This window comes from Antennarius striatus, chromosome 6 (genome assembly GCF_040054535.1).
Source record: "Antennarius striatus isolate MH-2024 chromosome 6, ASM4005453v1, whole genome shotgun sequence".
NCBI lineage: Eukaryota > Metazoa > Chordata > Actinopteri > Lophiiformes > Antennariidae > Antennarius > Antennarius striatus.
In genome coordinates, this window is record NC_090781.1 from 8,005,733 (window position 1) to 8,018,246 (window position 12,514).

Consider the following 12,514-nt stretch of genomic DNA (forward strand, 5'->3'; position numbering starts at 1 on the left):
TGGGAGAAGTGGCAGGGGTGGAAGGAGAGGAAGCACAGGAGGAGGGAGCATCAGTGGAACGGTCTGCAGGGCGGGGAGAGGCCTGGGACAAGGAGCCGGGAGTGGTGGGGGAGCTGAACCGATTGAAAAAGCTGTTTAGTTAATTCGCTCGTTCACTATTCCCTTCCACAGTGCTGCGCCCTTTCCCGTGTCCGGTGATGGTTCTCATCCCATTCCAGACCTCCCGCAACTGGTTGCGCCCCAGCTGCTTCTCCAGCTTCCTCCCGTACGCCTCCTTGGCCTCCCTCAGGCAGTCTCATCTCCTCCTTGTTCTTGCTACTGAACGCCTGCTTCTTCCTGTTCAGGACAGCCTTGACTTCCTTTGTTACCCAGGGTTTGTTGTTGGGGTAACACCTGACTGCCCTGACGGGGGCCACGGTGTCCACACAGAAGTTAATGTAATCTGTAAAACACTGAGCTGCCCCCTCAATGTCCTCCCCATGTGAGCCCACAATGACATCGCTGAGAAACTGGAAGCAGTTTCTCAGCATTTCCTCTGCTTTCCGGGACCACCTCCTGACCTGCCAGGTTGTTGCTGGCAGTCGTTTCACCAGCGGAATGTTGGTGGGCTGTAGGTACACTAGGTTATGGTCTGATTTACCTAGTGGAGGGAGGGGGTGGCGGTGTATGCCTCCTTAGTTGCCACAAATTTGCACATCTCCTTTGTTCTTAAAAATGGGCACCAATACACTTCTCCTCCATTCCTCAGGCATATTCTCACTATCTAAAATCCCATTGAACAACCTAGTCAGAAACTCTACTGCCACCTCTACTACACACTTCCATACCTCCACAGGTATATCATCAGGACAGAGTGCCTTTCCACTCTTCATCCTCTTCAATGCCCTCCTCACATCATCATCCACCTCTTCCAATCTTTTTCTCTCTCATTTTCCTCGTTCATCGACTCTTCAAAGTACTCTTTCCATCTTCCCATCACACTACTGGCACCTGTCAGTAGACTTCCATTCCTATCCTTAATCACCCTAACCTGCTGCACATCCTGCCCATCTCTGTCTCTCTGTATTGCCAACCTGTATAGATCAGTCTCTCTACTTTCCTTCCAGATGACACACCAAGTACTTTCCTACCTGTCTCCCTGATCACATTAGCTGTAGTTGTCCAGTCATCTGGAAGCACCTCCTGACCACCCACACTCTTCCTTTTTCAGCTTCCACCATTTCATCCTCTGCTCTGTCTTTGCTCTCTTCATCTTACTCACCAACAGAGTCATCCTACACACCACCATCCTATGCTGTTTGGCTACAGTATCACCTATCACTACTTTGCAGTCACTGATCTCCTTCAGATTACACCATCTACACCAGATGTAGTCTACTTGTGTGCTCCTACCACTACTCTTATAGGTCACCCTATGTTCCTGCCTCTTCTGGAAGAAGGTATTAACTATAGCCACTTCCATCCTTTTTGCAAAGTCAACCACCATCTGTCCTTCTGCGTTCCTCTCCTGGATACCAAACCATCACCTACTCATCACCTGTTTTCTGCACCAACATGTCCATTGAAGTCTGCACCAATGACAACTCTTGCACTTCTAGGTATGCTCTGCATCACTTCATCAAAGTCCACCCAGAATTTCTCCTTCTCCTCCAGCTCACATCCTACCTGTGGAGCATACCCACTAACAACATTGAACATCACACCTTCTATTTCTAGCTTCAGACTCATCACTCTGTCTGACACTCATTTTACCTCCAGGACATTCCTAACAAACTCCTCCTTTAAGTTAACTCCTACTCCATTTCTCTTCCTATCTACACCATGATAGAACAACTTGAACCCTGTTCCTAATCTTCTAACCTTGCTACCTTTCCACCTGGTCTCCTGGACACACAGCCTGTCTACCTTCCTCCTCTGCATCATTTCAACCAACTCTCTACCTTTTCCTGTCACAGTTCAACATTCAACGTCCCTACTCTCAGTCCTATACTCTTGGCGTTCCTCTTCTCTCTAATCCTACGAACACACTTTCTTCCTCTCTTTCTTCGATCAACAGTAGTCCAATTTCCACCGGAACCCTGTAGGTCAACAGCACAAATGGCGGTCGTTGTTAACCCGGGCCTCAACCGATCCGGTATGGAAGCTATAGATTTGATTTGCATGTTTTATTTGGCAAAAGCTTTACGTCGGATGCCCTTCCTGACACAATTACTAAAAAATAAAATCTTGGTTATCATTTTCATACTCTACACAAGGAAATTTTCAGATAAACACATTGAAGCAAGATATAGCAAGAAGCAAATATAAACAAAAAAAGGAAGTAAAATGAACAAACACGCCACATAATTCATTCATAAAACTGAAAGGATCCGCGCCACCAGATCCACTCTACTTCTTCACCCCAGTGGACCACCAGCAGCGGCGGCTCCTGGGAGGTTCTGGAATCAAGTAAAAAAAAAAAAACTTTCTTTCTATTTATGACCTAATCAGAGTGTGTGTGAGAGGTTGTGTGTGGCGGTCATGTGTGTTTAGGATACTGGTGGGTGGTGAGTGTCAGCAGCGGGGCAGGTAGGCTGATGGTGAGTGAAGATGGTGGGGAGTCAGAACCAATGATTGCCTGCATGAACAGAATAATGATGAAGTGGCTCCTCAACATTTACCGCTGAACTTGAACATTGAGTCATGTTCAATCCAAACTTCATATCAATATTAAACCAATGAATTTCATTTAGTCGTGGTCAAGTGGTCTAAATACTAGATTAATTTGTTTCAGAATCTACTGTGCTCCAGAATAATTCTTGGCAGTCAGAGAATCGAGAGAAAAAGAAGGGAGAGGCCCCATTCTCCTCTGTGATCAAACCCCTGATGATAAATAATTCCTCTGTCATTAAGGCAAAAAATATAAAAATTAAACAGGGTCTGAGACAGAGTTAAAGGACACAGAGGAGTGACAATGAGTCATGGATAATAAGGAAGCAAAAAAACAAAACAAAACATAAGGCGTTTTAGCTGTACCACGGTCTATCTCTGCCCAACGCGCGCGCGCGCGCGCGCGCGCGCACACACACACACACACACACACACACACACACACACACACACACACACACACACACAGTGGCTGTTCTAAAGCCTGACAGCCTTTGAGGGAGGCTCTTATTTGTTACCATGGAGACCCAAACCCTGAGAAGCCTAACATGAAACCAAGAAGTCTCACTTCGCCCATAGCATTTATGGCCTATTAAATCATTCATACTATGTTGCTACCAGTAACAGCATTATTTCATTTCCATTGTTATATAACAGAAATGAAGTGAGATCCTCGAGAAGCAAAGGGAAGTGATTTTTAGACTTCTGCTCACCGTAGTTTCTCTGCAGAGCAATGAGAAAAGCATACATAACACACCTGATCACACATACTGTGGGTTAATCTGTTTGTTATAATGTATTGGACAAATTTGTTAGCGAAAATGGCATTGTGACATCCTGAGCAAGGATGTGTCCATATGGGAATAGATCATAATGATTCAATGTAAAAGAAGCAGGGCTTGTTATAAATATTATCTCCATTCTGCAGGGCTGAACTGTCTCTTGTGAAAGAAAACAGTTGTGTGATAGTCAACAAAAGGTAAAATGCTATAAAACTGTCATTGCATGCTGCGCTTGAAAAAAAATCTGCTGTAATTGGCAATTTAAGATGTGTCGCGACTCAATGCGTCTATTTAAGAAAGGGGATAAGCTCTGTTGTTGGAAGTTTGACATTTCTTAAATGAAACTCTGGCGTGAGTTCAGTCAGGAGCAGACTCAGATTTCCAGCCGGTCTCACCAGGGACACACCTTCAGTGTCTAGATATGAAGCTCTCTGATCCTCTGTTCTGTCGTCCTGCTGCTTCACACACCTTCCACTGCAGCCCAGTCATTCAAGATTCACCGTTATTATTAATCAGTTTTACCAGGGTCATCAGCCACCGCCACCAGTGTCTGGACTCCGACAGGGGATATATACAGTATCTTGCTGTTGCTAAGGACAAATTTCAATTGATCTCAATCTCTATGAACTATCTCAGTGCAAAAGACTTTCTGACACCAGAAAAGATCTGAGATCAAATAATTTCTAACTAATATTGTCATAATTTGATCGAATAAAAATTCCTATTTACTTCAACTACTTGTCCAGCCTTGCTTGAAGCATGCGTATGTACTGCTTTGTATTGACATAACACCAATTTCTGTCTGTTATGTGTGAGGCTGGAGAAAGACTAATATCTCATTACCGTACTTTAAAACACCCTTAAAGCTCACTGACATGTGAGGATATATTCTACAAGTACGAGTAGAGTCATAGGAAAGAAATGTGGAAAGCATTATCAGGAACAGTCCCCACCTATTTCTGAGTTAAACTGGCTGGCTAGCTCGAACAGTCTGTCCAGCTATGGTTTCCGTTTGCAATGGAACAATCAGTGTAGTATTCAAAATGCTCCTCAGGCATCTGACAAAAATGGTCTTTAAGTAAATACATACAGTTCTGTTCATGTAGTCAGCTAACAGAACTATCACTTCTCTAAATATTCTTTTCCATTTGCTCTTTTAACAGGTGCCTTTTCCTTTAATGTTCGTGATGAGGGGGGGTACAGGGCATTGGTGGCTGACTTCGTGGAGTGGTGCCAACAGAACCAGCTCCAGCTCAATGTCTTCAAGACGAAGGATGTGGTTCTGTATTTCCAGTGGGCACCTCCCTCTCCACAGCCAGTGATCATCGAGGGCAGTGAGGTGGAGGTGGTAGGAAACTATAAGTACCTGGGACTGCAGCTAGACAGCAGACTGGACTGGTCACTCAACTCGGTCTGTGTGTACAAGAACGGACAGAGCAGGATGTACTTCCTGAGGAGGCTGGCCTCCTTCAACATCTGTCCTAAGCTCCTTCTCATGTTCTATCAGTCTGTAGTCTCCAGTGTGCTGTCATACGCCATTGTGTGTTGGGGTGGGGGGGCCAGGAAAAGAGATGTGGACCGTCTTAACAGACTCATCCGCAGAGCAGGCTCAGTGGTCGGGCTGAGCCTGGACTCTGTGGAGACGCTTCTGGAGAGCAGGACCATGTCTAAAGTTAAGGCCATCATGAACAACACCAGGCACCCCCTACACACCACCTTCTCCCAGCAGAGAAGCACCTTCAGCGGCAGACTGCTGTCACACAGCGCCTCCACAGAGAGGCTGAGGTCCTCCTTCGTGCCCCGTGCCATCAGGGGGTACAATGACTCTCTCAGGAGGAGCGGGGGGGAGGTGGTGAGGTTGAATGGATTTAATTTAATTTGATACTGTTTATATCTTAATTTTATACTGTTTATATTTTAGTTATAGTTTAGTATATAAGTCCTGTTAGTGCTGCATGTGTCTGTTAGTGTAGTGTATGTCTTGTTATATGTCCTGTGATGTCAGTGTTTCTTTTTCTCCTGGTGTTCATCCAGTATTTATTCGTTATGTAATGCCTGATAATCCTCTGGGATTAATAAAGTATCTATCTGTCTGTCTGTCCGTCTGTCCGTCCGTCCGTCCGTCCGTCCGTCCGTCCGTCCGTCCGTCCGTCCGTCCGTCCGTCCGTCCGTCCGTCCATCCGTCCATCCATCCATCCATCCATCCATCTATCTTTTCCCAATCTCACGATTAGTTAGCGTTCTTTCTCCAGTTAGCCTGCTAACTTTCATCTACAGCTTTGCGATGCATGCCCAGCACAATCCATGATTTTCCAACACAAAGTCGTTACGTCACCATGTTGTTTTTGACTACGTTGGGTGCACTTGGTTTATAATACCAATATATTTGTTTTCATATGTTTGGTATAAAGTCTGATATTATGGTTTTATCTTGGAATTTCCACGGGTTCCTGCTAGTGTCAAAGATATCAGAAAATACAGTAACTAGCGGGAACCCGTGGAAATTCTACGATAAAACAATAATATCAGACTTCATTTGTTTCCCTTTTTTTCTTCATTGTCACAAGAAAACAAACTGCTGTGTCCGACGAAGCCGTAATGGCTCCGTGTGTGTGGGACGATCAACACGAAGACGGGGGCCGCTTCTGTGTTACGGTCCGGCCATCCGGGTAGATTTCGTGAGTTCAGTCTTGGTGAAGAAAGCATCGGGGTTCCCCACATGACAACGTGAGGTCCATCACAATCAAAGAATATAAACCGCTATGTCTGTTGAAGCAAAAACGGCTCTGTGAGTGAGAGACACGGACAAAAGTGAAGACCAGAGCTAACTCGACTAGCGGCCCAAACTTCCAGGTAGACGCCAGAAGGTGACAGCGTTTTCAAGTGAGCTTATTCAAATATATAGGTGGGGATATAATGATTTATAATATAGTGTATTGTGCAGAAATAGAAGAAACGCTTAGCATATCGTGATTTTTTTAAAATAAATGTCTTTTGGTGATCAAGTGCGACCATTTTGTTTATATAAAGAGGAAAAAGTGCCAGAAAGATTTGTTAGGGCTGATGAAAATATGTTTTGTCTCTTGTGAGCTGTGTAAGGGAACATGTTGAAATATGTTGACAGTATGTCATCGAGCTGCTTTTCTGTTTCTTCAGTTTTTGAATCCAGAGTGAAACAAGAAAGGAACATCCCAGCAGAGGAAACATCAATCATATTGAAGACCAGACTGGATTTCCTTTTGTGCCACACAATGTGATTGATTCCCATTAAAACAAGTCAATGACATCAGCACAAACCAAACACAACTCTCTTACATCACCTTAAAGGAATTCCAATGTCTTTAATTAAAATAGATAATAGAAAATTTGGATGGGAAGAGTCCTATTGAAGCCTTATCATCTTGACTTCAACTCTATCAGAGAAAATCAGTTTCAAAAAGTGAAGTCAGGTGTGAGGAAGGTTTATCCCTTGAAGCACATGCAGTGACCGCACTATGTTGGTCACTGCTGTTCTTTTCAAGCTCACACTTAAAAACCTGTAGCAGTCCAATCTGAACTGACAGATGGCCAGAGGAAATTACATTGATGCCTAGTCTATAATATGAGTGTCCCTGCTCTCCTCTGCAATTACCACTGAATGAGTCATAGTGATCTTTCCTGAATACACTTGAGCAACTGCATCTCTGTCTATAAGGTGAGTCAGGAATGTATCGTGATGACTCTTAGGGGGCAGCTGGTGTCGTGCAGTTTGGTAGGATTACACTGCACAAGCCGTGCTTGTGTTTGGTCCAGGAGTCCCAGACGCCTGCAACTAATAGCTGTCAAATCCAATCCTGCCTGCAGAGTGACAGGAGTGAGAGGAGCTCAACTCTAAGCAGCAGCAACCTGGCATGAGTATGAATATGGGTGGAAGAGGGTGATATATGTGTCTTGGAAAAGTGTGAGGGTGGTTGTTTTGGTACACTATATCAGACAGATTCAAGATAATGTAGACAGGATGCAGACAAACTGAATAAAGTTTATATCCCCCAGTTTCCTGGAGGAGATGATTGGTTGGATGCACTCCAGGTTTTATGTCAATCTGTCACTCCTGTACAGTAAATTGTTTAGTCTGAGTTACAGTGGTGGTTATGTTCCATTTGTTTATAGTATGGGTTATATATTCATGTTCAACTCAGTCTTTTGTATTTTACTTGGCTGCAAAAAGATTTCCCCCGGGGTATAATGATCAGTGGTAAAAGGACTGAACTTATCGAGAGCTTTTCTAGTCTGACTGACTGCTCAAAGTGCTTTGCAGTTCTAGCCAGCATTCACCCTTTCACACTAACATTCATACGGTGGTGGTGACAGGGACCACCTGCTCTTTAGGAGTGTTATCCATCACACCATCACCCACACACCAGTGGAACAGCCACTGAGAGCAATCAGGGGCTCAGTAACTTATCGATATGTGGGCTGCAGGGCTGAGGATTTAACCACCAACCATCTGACAAGGAGTCAACCATCCTACCGCTGAGGCACGGTTGCATAATAAATTGTATAAATTGAAGTGAAGCGGCTGTTAAATATGTTTTACCACACAAGTTAAAACCTCCATTAATACCAGTGATAACAACAGTCGTCAACATCTGACACCACATCATGCTTGCTTTTAATGTGCATTAAAAACACAAATGAAGTGAAATGATGATGATAGATGTGCACAATCAAATTTTCATTTCCAATATTAGCTCAACACAGAAGCAGCTATGCTAATATAAAGCTTCAACATTAAATAAGCTGAGGCGCTACCTGTGCCCTCGGCTGTTGTACTACCACCAGTGACGGGCCGTGCATTTCACACCTAGGCCTTCAGTAATGTTCACCTTAGTCAAATGTGAATAAATACATCCCATTATGTTGTAAGCTCCCACCGCTGCCATCAATATAGCGCTCTGGACTGTAATTTCTCTCAAATGGGACAAAAACCAGCGTCAGCCCCACTCTTTTTATTGTCACTGGCACAGAAGAACCCGCGGCCACTCCTTTATAGACGTCACACAACTACGTCACAGGACAAAACCGACTGAATTGACCATCATTTATTACACCACAGCTAGAGAAACGAATTACAGACATACACTAACACACGACTAGATGTCGCATCACCTCTATCATGTACAAAACAGGCTATTTTCCAGCGTCTGCATAGCCCCACCTTCTCAGAGTGAGTATCCAATCACATGACACATACATGTCAGGACAATGTGGGGGTTAGTTAGCCGATCCTAGAAGGCCAACTCATGACCTTATTGGCTATCGCATTTGTCTATTAACTATATGTTCCCGTTCACTCACAGTGCAGGGAGGCCTGCATTCTATATTCTGAAGGTCCTGGGCAGATTTCATTCAACCTGGCAACACAAGCTAGCAGAATTCTGATTGGATAAAACCTCTCTAACCTAAAAATAGAACACGGACCCAGTGTTGGCCTATGTCATATTATATCCCAATGTATAATTATATATTTATACATATATTTGAATATATTTATTTAGGGGAATGCATTGAAATATAATTAACTTTTATCAGAAATATTATGATTTCTGGTTATGTTAGACCAGCAGAGAAGGCCTTGCTGGCTCTGACCGCCCACCACTGATCACCACACGTTGGAGACGGAAGTGAGTGACTATCAAATGATCATCAGAGAACTCTGTTCTGTGTTCTAAAGTTATTGAGAAAATTCACTGAGCAAAATTTAAATTGAATTACACATGAAAAAGTTTCATTTTTAAGCCAGCTTCTCCATTTTGATGTGTAACGTACACATTAACCAACACATAGACAAAAAAAGTCACTGCAATTCTATCCACCCACTTTGTGGGAATATAAATGTAACACTGAAAAAGTTACCTGAACCAATTAATGTGATTTAAAGGCATGACAATAAAATGTTTGGACAGTGGTTACAGAGTGGTTACAGTGCAAGTAAGATGTTATATTGAAGATTTATCCTTCTGGAACTCCCAAGCAAAGACTTATAGAATTAAGCATTGACAGTAATGCTCTTCCAAAAATGAGTGATGCTGATCCTGCAGAGGTGTTGTGATTCTGACACTTCACCGAGTGACGGAGAATGTGGGCACAGACATCAAAGTATTAAGACAGGGCTTAGGCTAAGGATAACATAGTATAAACGTAGAATTTTCCCACAAATTTCCTGCAACTGGCAAAATGAATAAGAAATAAATAGTTGTTTTGGGCAGAAATTACCAAAAAAACTCACATGATTCTCCTAAACCATGATTTCAAAAATGAAAATATAGCCCTTCCCTGAAATTCGATTTTATAAAATCTTTTGTACTGCATCACAACACCAGCAGAAAGGTTAGGATGTCACAATGATTTTCTGCCATTGTTCTCCAAGCTGGATCTTTTGTGACACATTTATTTCCTCACGCAGCTCCTTCTGCATGTATCATAGTCTGTGCTTAGTGGGTCCAGTCAAAATCTTCATGAAAAGCTGTGTATAAAAAAAAGAAGAAAATAACCAGTGACTGAGAAAAGGCTTTTGTCTCTCAGCTCTACTCACTGATCTCCAGCTGTCTCTGAATGCGTCCCTTGCAGCGTTCCCTGTAGTCTGATTGGGTGGTGTTGTATTCTGACATCACCTCCACAAACTTACGGGACAGCGTGGAGTGCTGGAGATACAGGGAGGAGAAAGAAAGCATTTCAGTTCCACTGTAGAAAACAACTTAATTAGTCATTAAAATGGTAGAGGAGTACAGGAGGTGAGGTGGTGCAAGCAGTCATTAAGTGTAGCAGCGCGTCAATTCCATGGAGCAGCCTAATTCAAAGTACTGAATCCACACTGAAAATACAACAAAACAGAGAGATGCTCAAAGAACTGAGTATGCAAAATAAAGAAAATATGTTTTTGAATAAATTAAGGATTGTAGTGCCAATGCCAGAAAGATTTTGGCAAACAAAAAGCAATTATAGTGTGCTTGTTCTATTGGGAATACATCTTAGTATTCCTAGGGTACAGCTGGACAATAGCTGCTCAATAATATGACCATAATACAATATCTGTAATACATATCCTGCGCTGCACCTGTGTCTTGCGTATCCTCAGATCAGCTGATGACCTGTTCTGTCCTTCTTCCTGCTCAATGGTTTGCTGGATACCTGAAAAGATGCACAAAATACACGCTCCATTAGAGACTGTTCTGCTTAAGTCATTATCAACCAGAAGACGTAGTAATCACATCCTGTGCCACACGATGCTTGTTTCTAATGTACAAATTCAATTTAAGCATCATAATTCGAATAGAAATATTTTTAAGCAGCTATTTTTAAACTCAATCTACTGCAGTGCGCAATAAAACTCTCCACAAAATTATCTTTTAACAGGTCTAGGGAAATTGTATTTATTGTGAGAAGCCTGTAATCAGGGCCATAAGTGCACTAAAAATGTTCTTTCAATAGTCATTTCCAAACTCAGCCCATTAGAGTACATACGTAATTTCTTAAAAATTCAAAATGCAAACTACCTTTATAATTTATTGAGGAAAAACCTGTTTAATTTGAAACATTTCTTAATATATACACCTCAGAGAGCCATAGTCAAAGAGCTGCTAGTGGAAGTGGAAAATAACACACAAGAGGCTGTCACTCTGAAGCTTGTGAGGCTTCAAAGACTGAATGACACAGAGAAGTAATGTTGATTTACATTTGACCACATTATTCCTGTTTACACAGAGATTAAACGACTGCACCAGCGCCTCCACATTCAGAAGCACTTTGTGAGATGCCTAAACCTGTGGCTGATTCTCTGTACACACCAAACATGTCCTTGCTTATGCAAAGAGATTTATCTAACAGCGAAAACAGGTTCACTTACTGTGCAACAGAAAATCACATTTAAAATCCTACGAACGATTTCACGTTTGTTCATCATATGACTGATAAATTAAATTATCAGTACAGGATTTATCACTTTAGTGATCCTGATCCTTCAGGTGCCTCCGTGTTGTTTTATTCCCTTCACATCAGAAATGGCATAGAATATCAGAAGTTTAAAGTTTAGACTAATATTCTATATGGATTTGTGGCAAACCTCTGAATGACTGAACTGACTTTTTTGGGTTTTATTTGCAACCATAACACTGCCAGACCAAATAATCACATAAGTTCAGAAAATACCTGAGTGTAATGTAGAAAACTTTCTATTGAGCATGTTTCCACATCCAAAAATGCCAGAGAAACCAAAGGCAAAGGTGCTTTGGAGGAGCAAGTCTGTTAAACACTGATATGAATTATTTGAAAGGCACCGTACAAAACTTGGTTGTCTGAACAAATCTGTTTTTAAGTGGTACACACAATTTATTTTGAGAACTTGCTGTCAATTTCCTTTTTCCACTAATTATAAAATAAATTAAAGTCGTCCAAAATATTGTCCAGGTCATTGACAGCCTCCTTTGTACAGGTCAAAACTGGCTTCAGAATACCTTAAAGTCAAAGCTTTCAAAGTTTGTTTTTTTTAAACTGTTTTTCAAATCTTTCCCACAAATGGTTAGTATAGACGGTTTGTGTAACCTAATATTTTATCATCCATGTGAAATCACACAAAAACAGATTTAATTACTGTACCACATTATGAAATCTACCATGCAATGCTAACTTGTTCTTGAGAATGGTCATTGGGTGCATTTTAATAAAGGTGACGTCGCGGACTCACATCCACATAAAATAAACATACAGAAGGCAAACACACACCTACACAAAGGTAACCTGTGGGTACAACTGTGGGTACAACGGAGCGATGCAGTGCATGTTCCACCTGATAGAACTCATCTGTATGTCCTGTGTGTGCATGTACACTGTGTGTGTGTGTGTGTGTGTGTGTGTGTGTGTGTGTGTGTGTGTGTGTGTGTGTGTGTGTGTGTGTGTGTGTGCGCGCATACAAGCTGTGGGTGAGAGACATGGGCTGTTATCTTATTGTTCTGTGTACTGTGGCTTTTTGTGGTATTTGCATTACTGTACAAGCAAAAACCTGACTGTAAATATTTTAATTAAACAGCAGTTGTCCTGCCTCTCCA

The 12,514-nt window shown here is 42.2% G+C and overlaps 1 protein-coding gene across 5 annotated transcripts in view; it reads right to left on the reverse strand.

The window, feature by feature from the left end:
- LOC137597003 (syntaxin-1A-like) overlaps positions 1–12,514 on the reverse strand; it is a 54,146-nt gene that overhangs the window by 10,646 nt on the left and 30,986 nt on the right. For all 5 annotated transcript variants that reach the window (XR_011035597.1, XM_068317871.1, XM_068317872.1 and 2 more), the window contains exons 5-6: positions 10,528–10,601; positions 10,006–10,114 (exon numbers count right to left, since the gene is read on the reverse strand). Coding sequence is in view for 4 of the 5 variants with exons in the window: in XM_068317871.1 (XP_068173972.1) it covers positions 10,006–10,114; positions 10,528–10,601 (183 nt within the window). In the remaining variant the exon portion in view is untranslated. The remainder of the gene's footprint in view (positions 1–10,005; positions 10,115–10,527; positions 10,602–12,514) is intronic.